The 14,429-nt window shown below is 36.9% G+C and overlaps 1 protein-coding gene across 5 annotated transcripts in view; it reads left to right on the top strand.

The window, feature by feature from the left end:
* The window catches only part of NOL4 (nucleolar protein 4), a 187,445-nt gene that overhangs the window by 144,593 nt on the left and 28,423 nt on the right, over positions 1 to 14,429 (top strand). For all 5 annotated transcript variants that reach the window (XM_063168213.1, XM_063168221.1, XM_063168205.1 and 2 more), the window contains one exon: positions 7,485 to 7,598. In XM_063168213.1, the coding sequence (XP_063024283.1) occupies positions 7,485 to 7,598 (114 nt within the window). The remainder of the gene's footprint in view (positions 1 to 7,484; positions 7,599 to 14,429) is intronic.

The raw sequence follows: 14,429 nt of genomic DNA, 5'->3' as shown, positions 1-14,429 counted from the left end.
ACCTGATAGGACTTAGTCTTCTACATCCTGTGAAAGAGGAAAATATAGGAACCAAATTTTGACATTTATTTCATTTTTTTGTTGAATTTAGAATAAAAGTAATCCCCTCTGAAATAGCAGTAAGCTCTGATGTAGAACAAAATCAATTTTTTATTGAAAAACAAAGAATAGGTTAAAAGAATGTTTAATCTGTTTACCTGTAAGCTTGAAATCAGAAAAAAAGGTAAATATTTTAGTGGTTTTTGATACTATGATTCTGACTTAGATTGAGAGCTCTTGTTGCAGTGTTAATTTATTAACTGGCCTATGCCAATGATTTAAGGATAGGAAGCCAACTCAGTGTATTGTTTTAGCGGAAACAGTAAATAATGTTAAATCATACTCAGTTTTCCTAATTCCTCTGGAGTTTTGCTAGTAAAGTGCTATCAGTGTTCAATACAATCCTCACCTGACTCTGAAGGAATTTGGTCAGCAGGATGATTCCTCTAGTTCTCTGTCACTCTGAAATACCAGATAAATCTTAGATAGAGATAATTGTGCCTAGGTTTGTTAGAGAAATTAGGTGACTTTGGCTCCCTCAGCAGTCAGTGAAGCACTTAGATGAACCAGTCTGGAGAGGTTCATCCCCAGGTGTCTCTTAAGTCAATAATGAAACAAAAAAGAAACGTGGATGACTAGTTTTGACAAAATACTTAGTTTTTATGTACATAGTCAGATGGATATTCTTGCTGTTTGTTGTTCACATAAGTAGTTTAAAATTTCCACTAGCCCAGCCGAAATTGCTCAAATAGGCAGAGCCAGACTTGATCCCATATGTGGGCATAGTAGCAGCAACAGCAGCATGGTGGTTGATTGGAAAGAGTCATTTGCTAAACTTTTAGACAGAAATATGGATTTGTTAAGATATACTTGGATTTATTTAGGTATCATCATAATCACGGTGCAATGTTTCAATTCAGTGTATTTCAAAGCTGAAAACTTTAAAAAGTGATTTGAACATCACTAGATGTTTCAAAAACCCTCTTCCGCCATTTAAGAAAATATTTCTAGCTATTTCATTGAATCTTCTAACAACAGGGTATTTATCACAAGACCATGAGACTGAGCAAAATATATCAAATCCAACTGAAATGTAGGGCTACAGGCATTAAAATGCCAGTCCAGTTGTTCATATTCCACTATTCTGTACTAACAAATCATAGAATTGCAAAATTGTTTGGGGTTGGAAGTGACTTTAATATTCATCTAGTTCCAACCCCACTTCCATGGGCAGGGACACTTTTCTTTCACTAGAGGAGGTTGCTCAAAGCCCCACCCAACCTGGCCTTGAACACTTCCAGGAATGGAGCATCCACAGCTTTTTTAGGCAACCCAATCCAGTGCCTCACCCCCCTCACAGCAAGGAATTTCTTCCCAATATCTAATCTGCATCTACCCTCTTCCAGTTTGTGGCCACTATAAAAGTTCATCTAATATGTTGCAGTGCTGTACTTCATTCAGTCTTTAAATTCAAAAATACTCTTTAAAAGGGTTTTTGAGTCCTTTGCTATTCTGCTGTGCATGAAAGTTCTGTTATACATTTCACTGCATTGTTCTGATTGAAAACTCTTATTTAAAGATCATGTCTTCCCCGTCTTGTAATCTGTTTTGCATGTTTTCAATGAAAAAGTGCTATTTAGATATTGCATACCATTACAAATATGTTGAGCATTTTAGGGCATGGTGTTAGATCTTAATAATTTATTATGAAAGAATTGTGGCATGTTTGTAGTATTTAATTTTGGGAATGAATTGGTCTTGCAATACCTGAGGAGAAAGCAGACATGCAGGAGAGCACTAGGGAGTATCTAATTTTTGGGAGCCCAATATGCAAAGAAGTGCCTGGTGGTACCTCTGGAAAAATGTAGTTATTGTCAGTGAGGTATTTTGGGCATTCATCTTCAATTTTGGATGCCAAATCACTTCGAAAAATTTTAAAGCAATTTTTTTCCAACTCTGAGTAATAGTTAAAATACTTCCTTGTTCTCACATTTATATTAATCTCCCAAGTAGCAAACAATAGGAGTAGGGGAAATGGCCTCAACTATTGCCGGGGCAGATTTAGATTGGCTATTAGGAAAAATTCCTTCATTTGAAGGTGAAGCATTGGAATAGACTGTCCAGGGAAGTGGTGGAGTTGCTGTCCCTGGAGGTGTTTCAAAGAAATGTGGATGCAGCACTTGGGGGAAATTGGGAGTGTTGTTTTAATGGTTGGACTCAATGATCTTACAGGTCTTTTCCAACCTAAATGATTCTGTGACTCTATGATTTATATTAGAAGTAATATTATTATATTGTGTCTGTGAAGAAAATGAAGTAGCTTGCATGTTTATGTGTTTCCAACTGTGTTATACTGAAAGATGTAATTTTCAGTGTTAATTGGTCTAAACTAGAAGGTAGTATTTATGCACACATCAGCTTATGGTGTCTGGCATTTCATCAGGGGTACACGTGTGCCCATTATCTGACTAAACATAGCTGTGTTTTCTCAGAACTGAGCCAGACCAATGTAAAGTGTGAAAGTATGTAGACCAAACTTTTGTATGACAGCTTTGGCTTTTATTTATACTGGATCTCAAAAACATGCCAAGGGAGTAATTTTGAGGACAATGGATCTCTAACCATGGGGGACAGCATGCAGAGTAAATTGCAAAATTCTTTTTAGTGACTATACTGCTCCTAGTGGTTTAGACTGAAATACAATCAGTTATGTAGTATATCAATAATTAGTAAATTTATGCCAAAAATTGACATAAGAAATTAAAACATAGAAGCTTTTTAGATTCTGTGCAGAAATACAAGAATTATATGACTATGGAAGAAAAAAAATTTGGTGTTTCACATGAAGATACTGCAATAGTACCTCACTTTAAACAGCAGACTTCATGATGCTCCATACAGTTGTTATATGAAAATGCACATTTTACAGCATATTGAACAGGCTAGTTTCTCCTTTATTAAAGAGTCAGAGATTATACCAAGAGAGCTAATTTCTAGATGAACTAGGCCAAGGATTTCAGATTTCAACTACTAAAATTCAGCAACCTTGCAGGACTACTCTGTAACTCCAGAAAGGCTTGTTGTAAGATGCTTTGATTGTTGATACCCAGATTTAAGGAGCATCAAAGTCATGAAAGGGTCTTCATTAGGTTTAACATACTTTAAGGCAAAACAGCACTTATTAAACTAGAAAGAAGTATTGACTTATCTGATTTTCCATTAGGCAGTTTTCAAAAGTATATCCGTCAATGATTTATAAACTCTTCAGAAAGAGAAAAATGGATGAGTGGATAAAAAGTTCAAACCAATTTGGACAAAAAATTTATTTCCCACAAATGCATACAAAAGTGCATATCCAATAAGGTGGTTAAGTGTGCATGTTGCTTTGCTGTCATTGTCATCTACAGGCTCTGTGGTGGTCTCAAAATAGTTTCAAATATGGGAGGACTGGAGATGATTGGTCATTTCCCATGGGTTACTGAAGGAATTCCAACCACTTCCTAAATGTCAGTCACTTCAGAAATTGTTATAAACAAAGGCATCCATGTGCACATGCAATCTAGCAGGTTTTCCTTACATGGTTTATCAGAATGCTCTTCACCTGCATTGTGTTAGAGGCTGGATGTAAGCTGTGTGTCAGCTGAGGAGATGTAAAAACCAAAACCGGATGTGTGTTCAAAATGTGACTCCTGCTTCGGGCAGTCACGAGCAGTATCATGCCTCCAAGTAAATACAAAGCAATTCTGTATACTGCTTTTGTGTGATGGACATACAGTCTTCTCAGAAGGTCTGTATTCTACACTGTTCACCAGATTCCTTTGAAGTTTTATTCATCTCTTCACCTGAGAGTTACTATTAAAATTTTCACGTCTTTTCTATCTGTCCTTGGTTCAAAATGTCAAAAATGTTATCTTGCCTTGTGATTTGCTACTTCTGGTAGATTAATTTACAGGATTTCTTCTTTACTTTTGTTTTACACATGGGTAGTTCCAGAATAGTTATTTCCTGCTTTACATCACTGTGAAGTGAGAGAAATACCAGACTGGAGCTGTGAAGGGTGTGCCTCAGACAACACTAAGCACATTCCAAACAGCTAAATCTAGTTGGGAATTTTTTGGTAATGCCTTTTATTTTCCCCTTTAAGAAATGTTAGTTTGTCAAGGGTTTTCTATTTTGACATACAATTAAATCTGGTTTTCTGCTAGTTCAGTTGGCAGGTAGTGGATCCAGGGATTGTGGGGGCAGTCTGGGAGCCCTTGGAAAAAGTTCTCCTTGGCTCCCACATTTCCTGCTGTAGTTCCAAACTTTTAGGAACCAGCACTCAGCTCTCAGCTCAGCAGAGGGTAGCTTGGAAACCTGCAAAATGTCCTTTTGGCTGAGATCTGCAGGCTTCCTTCTGCAAAATTGAATGATATCACTTTTGCCATGTTTTCCAAGGCCTTTGAATCTCATCCTCAGCTTGGGAATTGAGAGATGTTCAGAACCCAACAGGGATGTTTGAGCTTCTTACAGAATTGGTTTTACAGCTGTAGTTATGAGAGAGATCATGAATAATCAGAAGTAGAGAGGAAAAGGAAGCTGAGTTAAGCCAGAAAGGGTCTTCTGAGCTTAGAAGATGGAGATATTAATTCAGTTTATTTAAAACCAATTTTTTGAAGTGGTTATTTCAAAGTAATTTTTCCTCTCAGGCGAGGCTTTTCAAAATTGATCTTTCTGAGACTTTACAGATATAAAATTTTGCAAAGCAGAAAAATCTCCTTTTTAACAGCTCTGCTCCTGGTGACAGAGGACTGTGTTCATTTTCTTATTCAGTGCCATACTAAAGCTCTCTTGATGGAGCCTGAACTCTGAGCAGATGATTTTTCTCCTGTGCTTTGTTACAGTACTTTACTCCCCAGGTGCTTGGGCCATGCATTCATCACATTTTCCCTAAGGTTCACTCTGGATAGTTCTTGACATGAACATATCAACAGCCAGCTGCAGTGATGATTGAGAGAAATTATGGGTTAACACATGTTTTGAGAGGAAGATACTCCAGTACCCAGAGATTTCCTCTTTTTTGCAGGTGCTAACTTGAGTTCAATATTTCAATAGTGAGCACATGACCACTACACTCCTTTTCAAAGATAACTGCTTGATTTTTATAATAATAATTTATTTTTTGTTTTATAAAACACTTCAATAAACTTATTCTCTCCCTTAAGTAAATAATCTGGGAGAACTGGTGTTCAATTTACTTTTTGGTCAGAACATTAGGTTTTCTGGCTCACATATCACCTTCTAAAAATCCACTGATATGTAGGTATATTACAGCTTTAGCTGAAGACCTGAGCTGGAGGAATTACCCAGGTGTTTGCTCACAGTTTTTCAAGAATATAATTGTGTGAACATCCCTGTTACAGGACCACAGTGAGACTTCCATGCAGCCAACAGAGTCAGGGCACCTTGAACATACATAAACCACTGGTAGGTACAGTGGTACTTGGCCAGCAAATACAGAGAGGGATCTAGTGGGATGGGTAACAAATTCAGAATAACATCACCATTCCAGGGAGGCAGTTTATTAAATATAATGCTTTTTCAGTGAAACCCTTCTGCAAAGACTTATTTTGTTCTCTGGAGCTCTGAGCAGGGTGTGCGCCTGTACTGCATGTCATGTTAACCTCTGTCATCACACTGGGGCTTCCATCAGCGTCCCTCATCTCTTGGATTGAATTATTTTCAAACTGGAAACGAGTTCAGTACTTTGTTCAGTCAAATCAATCAAAGTGTAATTTATTGCAGTATTGCAGCCTCTGGCTGCCTTTCTTGCAGTGCTGCTTTGCTGATGCCAGAGAGCTTGTTCTCATGGAAGTGGGGATAAATAAGCCTATTGCACTAGCGAGGAAGATCCATAAATCCCTGCCTATTTCTGAAAGCTAGTTCATCTTCCAGTACCAGACAGACTGTGGTCACATCCTTTAGAGACAGTAGAGTGTCCCATTAAAAACTGGCATTCTGCAGAGCATATCCAAAGTCAATAAATGGACTTTAATTTTTAAAGGTAACAATCTAATACTGATAATGGCTGGATCCTCAGTTTCTGGAATGTTATGAAAACCATAAAATCATTTGAGCCCATACAATTAACCTGTTTTATGGTTGTTGTTTGGGAAGTGAATGGGAATAATTTCAAAATTTTCTTCCAAAATTAATTGACATTTCATATCAGGTTCATATCCATGTTTTTGGTAGTAAGAAAGTAAAACTCTTCAAAAACCAAACCAAACCAAACCAAAAACTAAAAACCACCAACCAACCAAAAAAAACCAACAAGCAAAAAACCACACCCAAACCCCTTCACACATGGCCATAGCCTCAGTAGGTAAAAAATTACATGGTAAATGTAAATTTGATTTCAATGAAGCTTTGAACATTTGTGGAAGTTCAGAACTGGGCTCAGTAAATTGCAGTCTCTGTAATGGGCTTATCCGTGCATCAGTATCTCTGCTGTTATCCCCACTTTGTTTATTTCTGGTAATTCTGATTTGTCTTTGTATATTAATGAAGAAGATTATTATGAGCATCATCTTTCAGGAAGATTGTTTTGTATGTAATCAGGGAAAAAAAGCTGTGTAAATATTCTTCCTAATGAAATGGTAGGCAATATCATACTGGAGTTCATAATCAACAATGATGCTAAAAAGATTCAATCATTCCCTTTTTTGGGGGGATTCACTGCACCTTTAACCTTAAATGTGTAAATGCTATGAAATTAGTAATGACAGGTTTTGAATCAGAAAAATGAACCGTATCTAGTTGAACAACAAAATATCTGGAGTGTTGGAAGGCTGGCATTATCCAAAGAAAAACAGATTTTTTTTTTTAAAGTCGTTTTAATCACATCAGTCATGTTGCAGCAAGGAATGCAAATATTCATATACTACAGATTGAGGCTGCTCTGAAATGTTCTGACAATCTGTTAGGTTTTGAGTGATGTTTCAACCCTATCACTTGGGTTTTTTTGTTTTGTTTGGTTTTGTTTTTTGGGTTTTTCTTCTTTTTTTTATGACTATAAAAAAACACTACTCATCTCTGTCACATGCTGCACAGGATAAAAAGCCTTTCAGTTTTCTTAACAAGAATCAGACGGCCAGGGTGCTGCTGGAACGCAGAGAATATGCCACTGTCTGTTCAAAGTACAGCTTAATGAGCCAGACTAAACACAGTGGACAATAGAGCTGTGGGGGGAAAGGGCTTCTCGTGGATCTGTGGATCAGCTGCAGCTTTAACATCTAACTAGTTTCATTTTTCATCTTTGCAAGTTCCATTTCCCTGTTTTGTTGGTATAAACTGCATTTCAATGAGCGGACTTTCCTGCCTAGGTGATGGTACGGTGTGCTTTGAACAAGGATGTCGTGGATTTCGCTGGGAATAATTCCTGTGTTTCTTTTTCTCTTCCATAGTCACGACCTATTCCCTCACACCTTACTTCAGCAGTTGCAGAGAGTATCCTGGCTTCCGCCTGTGAGAGTGAAAGCAGAAATGCTGCAAAAAGGATGCGCTTGGATAGACAGCAGGTACTGTGCTCTTTGGGGGTCTGCCACATCCATATTTATCAATGCACTGGACTCATTTACATAGGGTGCCATGCAGAAGGGTGGTGCAGTGCCGTGTGTGCTTCTTGCTAGCGAGGTTAATTAAAATACAAAAGCTGTAGTTTTTTTTAAATGAATACACAAGCATGTCTTTGTCTATATTTACATAAGCCGTGTCAGGGTGTCTAATATATTTGTAATGTCCAGCTGGATGAAGCTATATATTTACTTTTTGATGGCTGTAGATTTTCAGAGCATAATGTGTAATGCCTGTACTAGAATTAAAAAGAACTGAACATAGAGTGGATATAATGTACATAAATAACAGAAATGGTTCATGTGTCCATGAATCAGTGTATTTATTTGTGCACATATTCTCTTTGAAAAAGTGTATGCATTTTAAATAGAAGGTGAAATATTATTATTGACTGAAAATAGCTATTTGCCTGAAACAGAGAAGTTGCAATGCTGTATAACAAAATGCTGTCAATTAACTTATTAGTGAGTTTTTAAAGCTCTTTTTTTTTTTTTCTTTTGGTGCGATTATTCACTTTTTGTTGTGCATGTTACAATTTTATTGCCTTTAATTTTCTGGAAATTGCATGTTTTCTTTCAGTTTTTAAAAAATCTAACTGGTAGTTCATTCCAGGCTTTGATTATTTCCTCACTCCACAGATACAGTGAATGTCTAACATTCATATTACAAAGACTATTATGCTTTATTTCTCTTTGTGATTGTAACAAAGTAAAAATCTTAGTGATATCTCATGTGTTCCAAAATGTGTTCTGTCATATCTGATGAATTTTTATTTTGTGGAATAGAACATTTTTTAAAAGAACATTTTCCTTTTATGCATAGTCCATTGAGTTCTTTCAGGTCATGCCCTAACTGTATAAAAGATTACTACTGCTATAGTTATAAAATGGGTACTTTAGGATCTGAGAGTGTATGTTGCTATTTCTTTTTGCTGTGATATTTTTTGCTAGTATTTTCATTATTGTACTACATTTGCCTTAAGATTTACAAATCACATGAGATGTCAAAGCACTGTAATACTAAATTTAATTTAGTTTAGAAGCAGTGCTCATTCAGATTGTGCAAGTTTTATATTCTCTCCTTTTCTCTCTGATTTTTCAGTAATAATAAAAAGAAAAGCTACAAAGTCAATGTGCTCTTAGCCCAAGGGGAACTAGAAATGACTTGCACAAACATCAGTTACTTTCATTGCACAAAACTAGTGGCTCAATCCCTTGGTCCAGCCAGGGTGAGGCAGAGTTTAAGTGATTTGAGTGAGAATCCCATAATGTTCCTCAGGGAGCCAGAGACCTGTTGAAACAAAAATCAATATTTAAATGGTAGTCAGAACTAAAACACCCATATTAATAGGATTTTTTTTTCTTTTATATGTAGTGCTATCATGCAAGGACTTGATAACCTCTTTGGGGGGAGAGGTATATCTTTACTTTTCATTACAGAATTAAAAATCTGTAGTCAGAATATCTCCCAACTGATTGCCTTAATTGCAACGGTGATGTTAAAGCAGCAAAGCTGCCTATGAACTATGGGTGTTGGGTTCTGCTTCCTTCAGCTCTTCCCCCTTTTTGCCAGTGAGTTCTGGGAACACAGTGGAATTGCAAATAGCACCAGCCATTTGATTCAGCAAGTAGTAAATAATCTGAGCTGGTGTAACTTTGGTGCTTGCAAAACTACTTGTGAATTCAGGGCAGATATGCTGAGTAGATATACTGAAAATGCTGGAAAAAATATAGCAGTGTGTGTTAGGTAGCTTCATAAAATTTAGTAAGAAATTTAACATTCAGGGTGGAATAGATAAGTCATTACAGAAGGAGAAAACCTTGGGTTTAGCCCCAGTTCCATTGAAATTAAATTATTTATTCTGAGCATGGGAAATTAATGAAGTAGACTGAGAGCACAGCATTCCAGAGTGTGATATTTAATGGACAACAGTGTGCTTAGTTCATCTGCTGAGATGAGAACTGGATCTGTATGCTCACATGCAGAGAGTGTGAGTAATAGGTAAAAGGATTCTATTTTGCTTGTCTTCCTATTTTTTTCTTCTTAAGTTACTATTAAATTTCCTTCACTTTTCTTACATATATCTAAAATGTTATATTTTCATTAGATTTTTTTCTTAAACAGAAAGATTGGAAAAGTTCAGTTCATCATGTTGTTTTGTTATTCTATAGCTCTTTAAAAAAAAAAGTGAGCCTTGTTTTTAGACAGGCTTTGAGGATGCCAGTGAAAACTTGGGAGGGAGAAAGGAGAAATAAGATAAATAAGATTTTGATTATGAAAATTAACACTTCATAAATTACATAAAGAGATTTTAAAATTGAAGATAAGCATTAGACAGTCCTGGAAAGTAGATTGTCAAGAGGATCTGGTAAGGGCACTCATTCAGCACTTCCCCTCAGGGATGACAGAAGCATTGCATCAAGGCTACTTTATTCTTGCATATAGTACAGTGAAATTCTGCCTTTTGTGTTCCAGACAGGTGATCTGCCTCAAAATGAGATGTGGCACTCAGTGCCATGGTCTAATTGATGTGATAACGTTCTCGTGATAGGTTGGACTCGATGATAGCAGAGGGCTCTTCCAACAGAGCCTACAGGGCTCTGTAATTCTGTAATTCTGTAATTTGCATCCCTACCACCACCTTTTTCAGAATATTGCCCATAAATCATGAATTAATTACGAACATCATGAGTGTTATGCCCATTCGTGAAGCTAAGGTAAAACCTTGCAGCCTCCTGAACTCCTTTTCTTGTCTTGTTTATTCCCTTTCCTTTTCTTCTCCAGTATTCCTTCTCTCCCTGACACAACACAGGCCTTGAGCAGGAAGTTCTGAGTATCTTGCATGTATGTCCCTTATGGAAGTCCATTTGTTAAAAATGACAGGAATTTCCAAATTAAATGAGTTTGTTGCCTAGAGTGTTAATTTTAGCTGTGATTTGATGAAAAACCATCTCAATTACTGCTCAGCAGAAGTAGCAGCTTAAAAGTCAAAACTAGGGACATTTGAAGACCTCAGTTTTTTATAACAGATAGTGTTGGCCATGCTCATCTGTTTCTTTCACAAGTATTGTGACAGAATGTTAAGGACTGGCTTTATATACCTACAGTCCCATGTCCCCATTTGTTTTCTCTTCAGAAGAAACCTCTCCTTATGTGTATGTGTCTCTACACATACAAATATTTCATCATATGGATTAATTTCCAGAAGTATTTCTAATAGCTGCAATGATCCAGGGACAGTGTTAAGAGTGATAAAGTTATGTCTACCTTATGATCTTTGTATTTCCTAACTCAAGGCTGAAAATTTCTGCCAGCAAAAATCCAATCTTAAAAATAAGTTAATGAAATCTAGTTTCACTGGCATCACTGACTTATTTTCAACATTGGTTTTTTTCATGCCAGGAATTTATTTCTTAATGGGAAAATAAATGCTTTCTTGTCTTCCAGGAAACTAGTAATTTCCCAATACTGCAACAATAATTTCCCAACTGCAACAATAAAAGCATTGTCAGTTTGTGAGACTTCTCTTTAAAAAAACATCAATGTATTTACAAGGCTGTGGTAGCTCAGACTGCAATGCTTTGGGTGTCTCACTATGTTAGATGTTACTCAAGTTCTCTCTTAAGTTACAGTGCATTTTCATTATCTTGAGATCAAGGACTGTTGGGTTGGCCAGAAGCTTTAGTGTTGAGAAGTTATATATTTGATACCTATTACCCAACTGAAGAGTCCTGTCACTTCCACCTTTAAATTCTGCCAAGTACCAAAAATAATTTATTCTGTGGCACAATTTTTATAGATTTATATGCTGAAATTGTCTAGGTTTACTGGTAGTACTGCTGAACAGTGAAATGCTTGTGACACTGGGCTAAATTTGGTTGATCTTTCACAGTCCAAATCAGGAAGATGGCACAGAGGCAATGAAGATCTGTTGTGTCTCATTACAAATCACCTCTGTTGAGTCTGGATACTGAAAAATAGTAGCTCTTTTGAATTTTAAACACATTTTTGATCACAGTTGATGAAAAATTCAGAAACAATAATTGAATCAACCTTACATGATTTGCTTCAGTTAGAGATAGAAGAGGCATTATCTGAATCCTTAAGGTTTTCTGTGCTACTTTGGATATTCTCCTGGGATAATCCTTCAAGATCCTTATTACATCTCTAGCAATATTTGGTATGAAGCAGTTGCATTTAGTGGAAGTTCTGAACTACAATGGGAGTCATGAAACAAGATAAGTAGAGCTAAAATGCAGCCCTTTTCACTTGTATTCATTGCATATGGTGAACAATATAACCATTCTTCTTTTGCCATGCTCTTCCCTTTACAAACCAAATTGTGTCTTGGCTGGACAAAAGAAGAATGGTTAAATAAATATAAAAATCTGAGAAAAGCCATCCTGTCATTATGTCCTGGGCAGTGAGCAGAGGGGCAGGATGCCTGCTTTTTGCATTCCAGAGACCTTGGTCATATGGCTCAATTCGTTGTTGATCACAAAAATGGAAGTTTTGTTCTAAGAGCTGAACCATTGTCAGTCTCTGCTTCTTCCAAACAGATAACTGAGTGCTGTACTTTTTGTAAAACCCCAACATGAAAGTGTGGAGCAGGACTGGGCTGTGGGACTCTGGAGAAAGTGAAGGTGGGTTAGCGTTGCTACTGTTCCATCTGAAATTAAGGAAAAAACCCCAAAAACCAATTAAAAGTCTTCAAAGAAAGATGTAAGAATAAATAATAATTTATATACAGTATGCAAGAGCACCTGCCTCTTTATTTTCCCTACAGAAGATGAACTAGATGGAATCTATCTGTGGAAAACCACATAAGAATGGTAGTAGGAAGAAATGCCTTCCCCTTCATTTGGACACAAGTGGTTTTCTGTAAGAGCTACATTTTGTTGGTTTTTGGTTTAGAAATTATACTTTTTGCATGCTGTCATGTTGCAAAATTTATGAATGAACATTTTTCTCTAATTGAAATGAGTAGTTTTTGGCAATCAAGACAAAATGTCAGCACTTGGGAATGAGGAGGGAGGATGAATATAGGAAAGCAGGAAAAGAACTGAATCACAGAGTAATATGACTGTAGAAGTATATGAACCTTTTTATGGACATGTCATGTATAGTTAGCCAGATCATTTAGAAAATTGATGTTGCTTCATTCACAACATGTTGATTTGTACCAGTTAGGAATCTGGACCTTTGAGAATACATTGTTATATTTGCAGATAGAATAGTGGTCCCATATGACTGCAAAGCCAGTGGCCTGGATGCTCTCCTGGATTCAATCCATGTCATTTTAGCCATTTGACTCCACTTCAGTGACAAATGTCATGGAAAAGCTGCAGTAGCATGCACAGTTTTTTGATCAGCCAAAGGAGGGAGCTACATACACTTCTTTCATCCTTATGCCCCAAGTAATTGGACATGCAATGTGTGATTCTATTGCAGATACACAGCAAATGACAAGTTGAGCCCAAGAAAAACTTAAGCTCAGAGGAAAATGAAAGTTATTGTTATCTCACATATTTCTCATCCTAAAAATGGCATTTCTCAGTCAGGGCTGGTGCTCTTTAAATTAGTAGTCTCTTCATGGAATGCTTGTCTGTAAATAATTTACAGAATATACATGATGAGAAAAAGTTATTCTGCATTTAATTTTTTTAAAAATGTGGGTTTAAAAGGTACACTTTCCTTTCATTCCAGTGACTACATGAAAATAGCAGTAGTCAGACAACTTTATAGTCTGATAAAGGTGTTGTCCTCACAATACACTGACCTGATGTGCTAGCCTCAGTTAAAAAAAAAAAGTCTTTGTTTATTTGAGCTTTTCAAGCTGACAAGGGCAAGTCTATGTTCACTGAGTATTATGCTCTATGATGCTATGAAACAGTTCTTTGTGATAAACACTGAATGCATTTTTAAAAAAAATCTCTCTTCGAGATGACAGCGGTAATTTTTTTACTATGCTGTGACTTGTAACCAGAAAAATTAAATATCAGTAATCATTGTGGTGGAGGAAGAGATAATTTAATTATCCTAAACTGTATGAGGAGCAGCTGAGGTTACTTGTTCAGCCTGGAAGAGGAGACTGAGGGGAGACCTCACTGCAGTTACAACTTCACTACAAGAGCAAGAGCAGGGGCAAGCAATGATTTTTTCTCTGTGGTGATCAGTGGCAGGACCAGAGGGAATGGCCTGAAGTTGTGTCAGGGGAGGTTTAGGTTGGAAATTAGAAAAAAGTTCTTCACCCAGAGGGTGTTTGGGCAGTGGAACAGGCTTCCCAGGGAAGTGGTCACAGCACCAAAGAAGTGTTTGGACAATGCTCTCAGGTACATGGTGAGACTCTTGGACTCTTAAGAGTCTGTGCAGGGCCAGGAGTTGAACTCAATGATCCTGATGGGTTCCTTGCAACTCAGCTTATTCTGTGATTTTGTGGTAAGTTTGCAAATAGGCACTTCAAACACATCCTTCTCAGCTGTTTTTGTTTGGGGGGAAAAGCAAGGAAAATCTAAAGTTTTCAGTGACTAGGCTGTTAAAGATATTGTAGCACTTTGTCATTTTAACAATATTGCTTTTATCTGTTAGAGGAGTAGGAATAGGTGGCTATTAGGTTCTGACAAATGAATTATGGCCTAGACACATATGCTGGGAGCTGACCTAACATTTGACTCTGCATGTTGTCATAGCAGCAACCTGAATAGAGCAGATTGGTACAAGTGCTGGCTGCAGAACTGGATACAGGTTCTGTGCTAATGCAATACATCTGAATATTA

The sequence above is a fragment of the Melospiza melodia genome, chromosome 1 (assembly GCF_035770615.1).
Source record: "Melospiza melodia melodia isolate bMelMel2 chromosome 1, bMelMel2.pri, whole genome shotgun sequence".
Taxonomy (NCBI): domain Eukaryota; kingdom Metazoa; phylum Chordata; class Aves; order Passeriformes; family Passerellidae; genus Melospiza; species Melospiza melodia.
The sequence above is the reverse complement of the archived record's forward strand: the minus strand, read 5'-3'. Positions and strand labels throughout refer to the sequence as shown.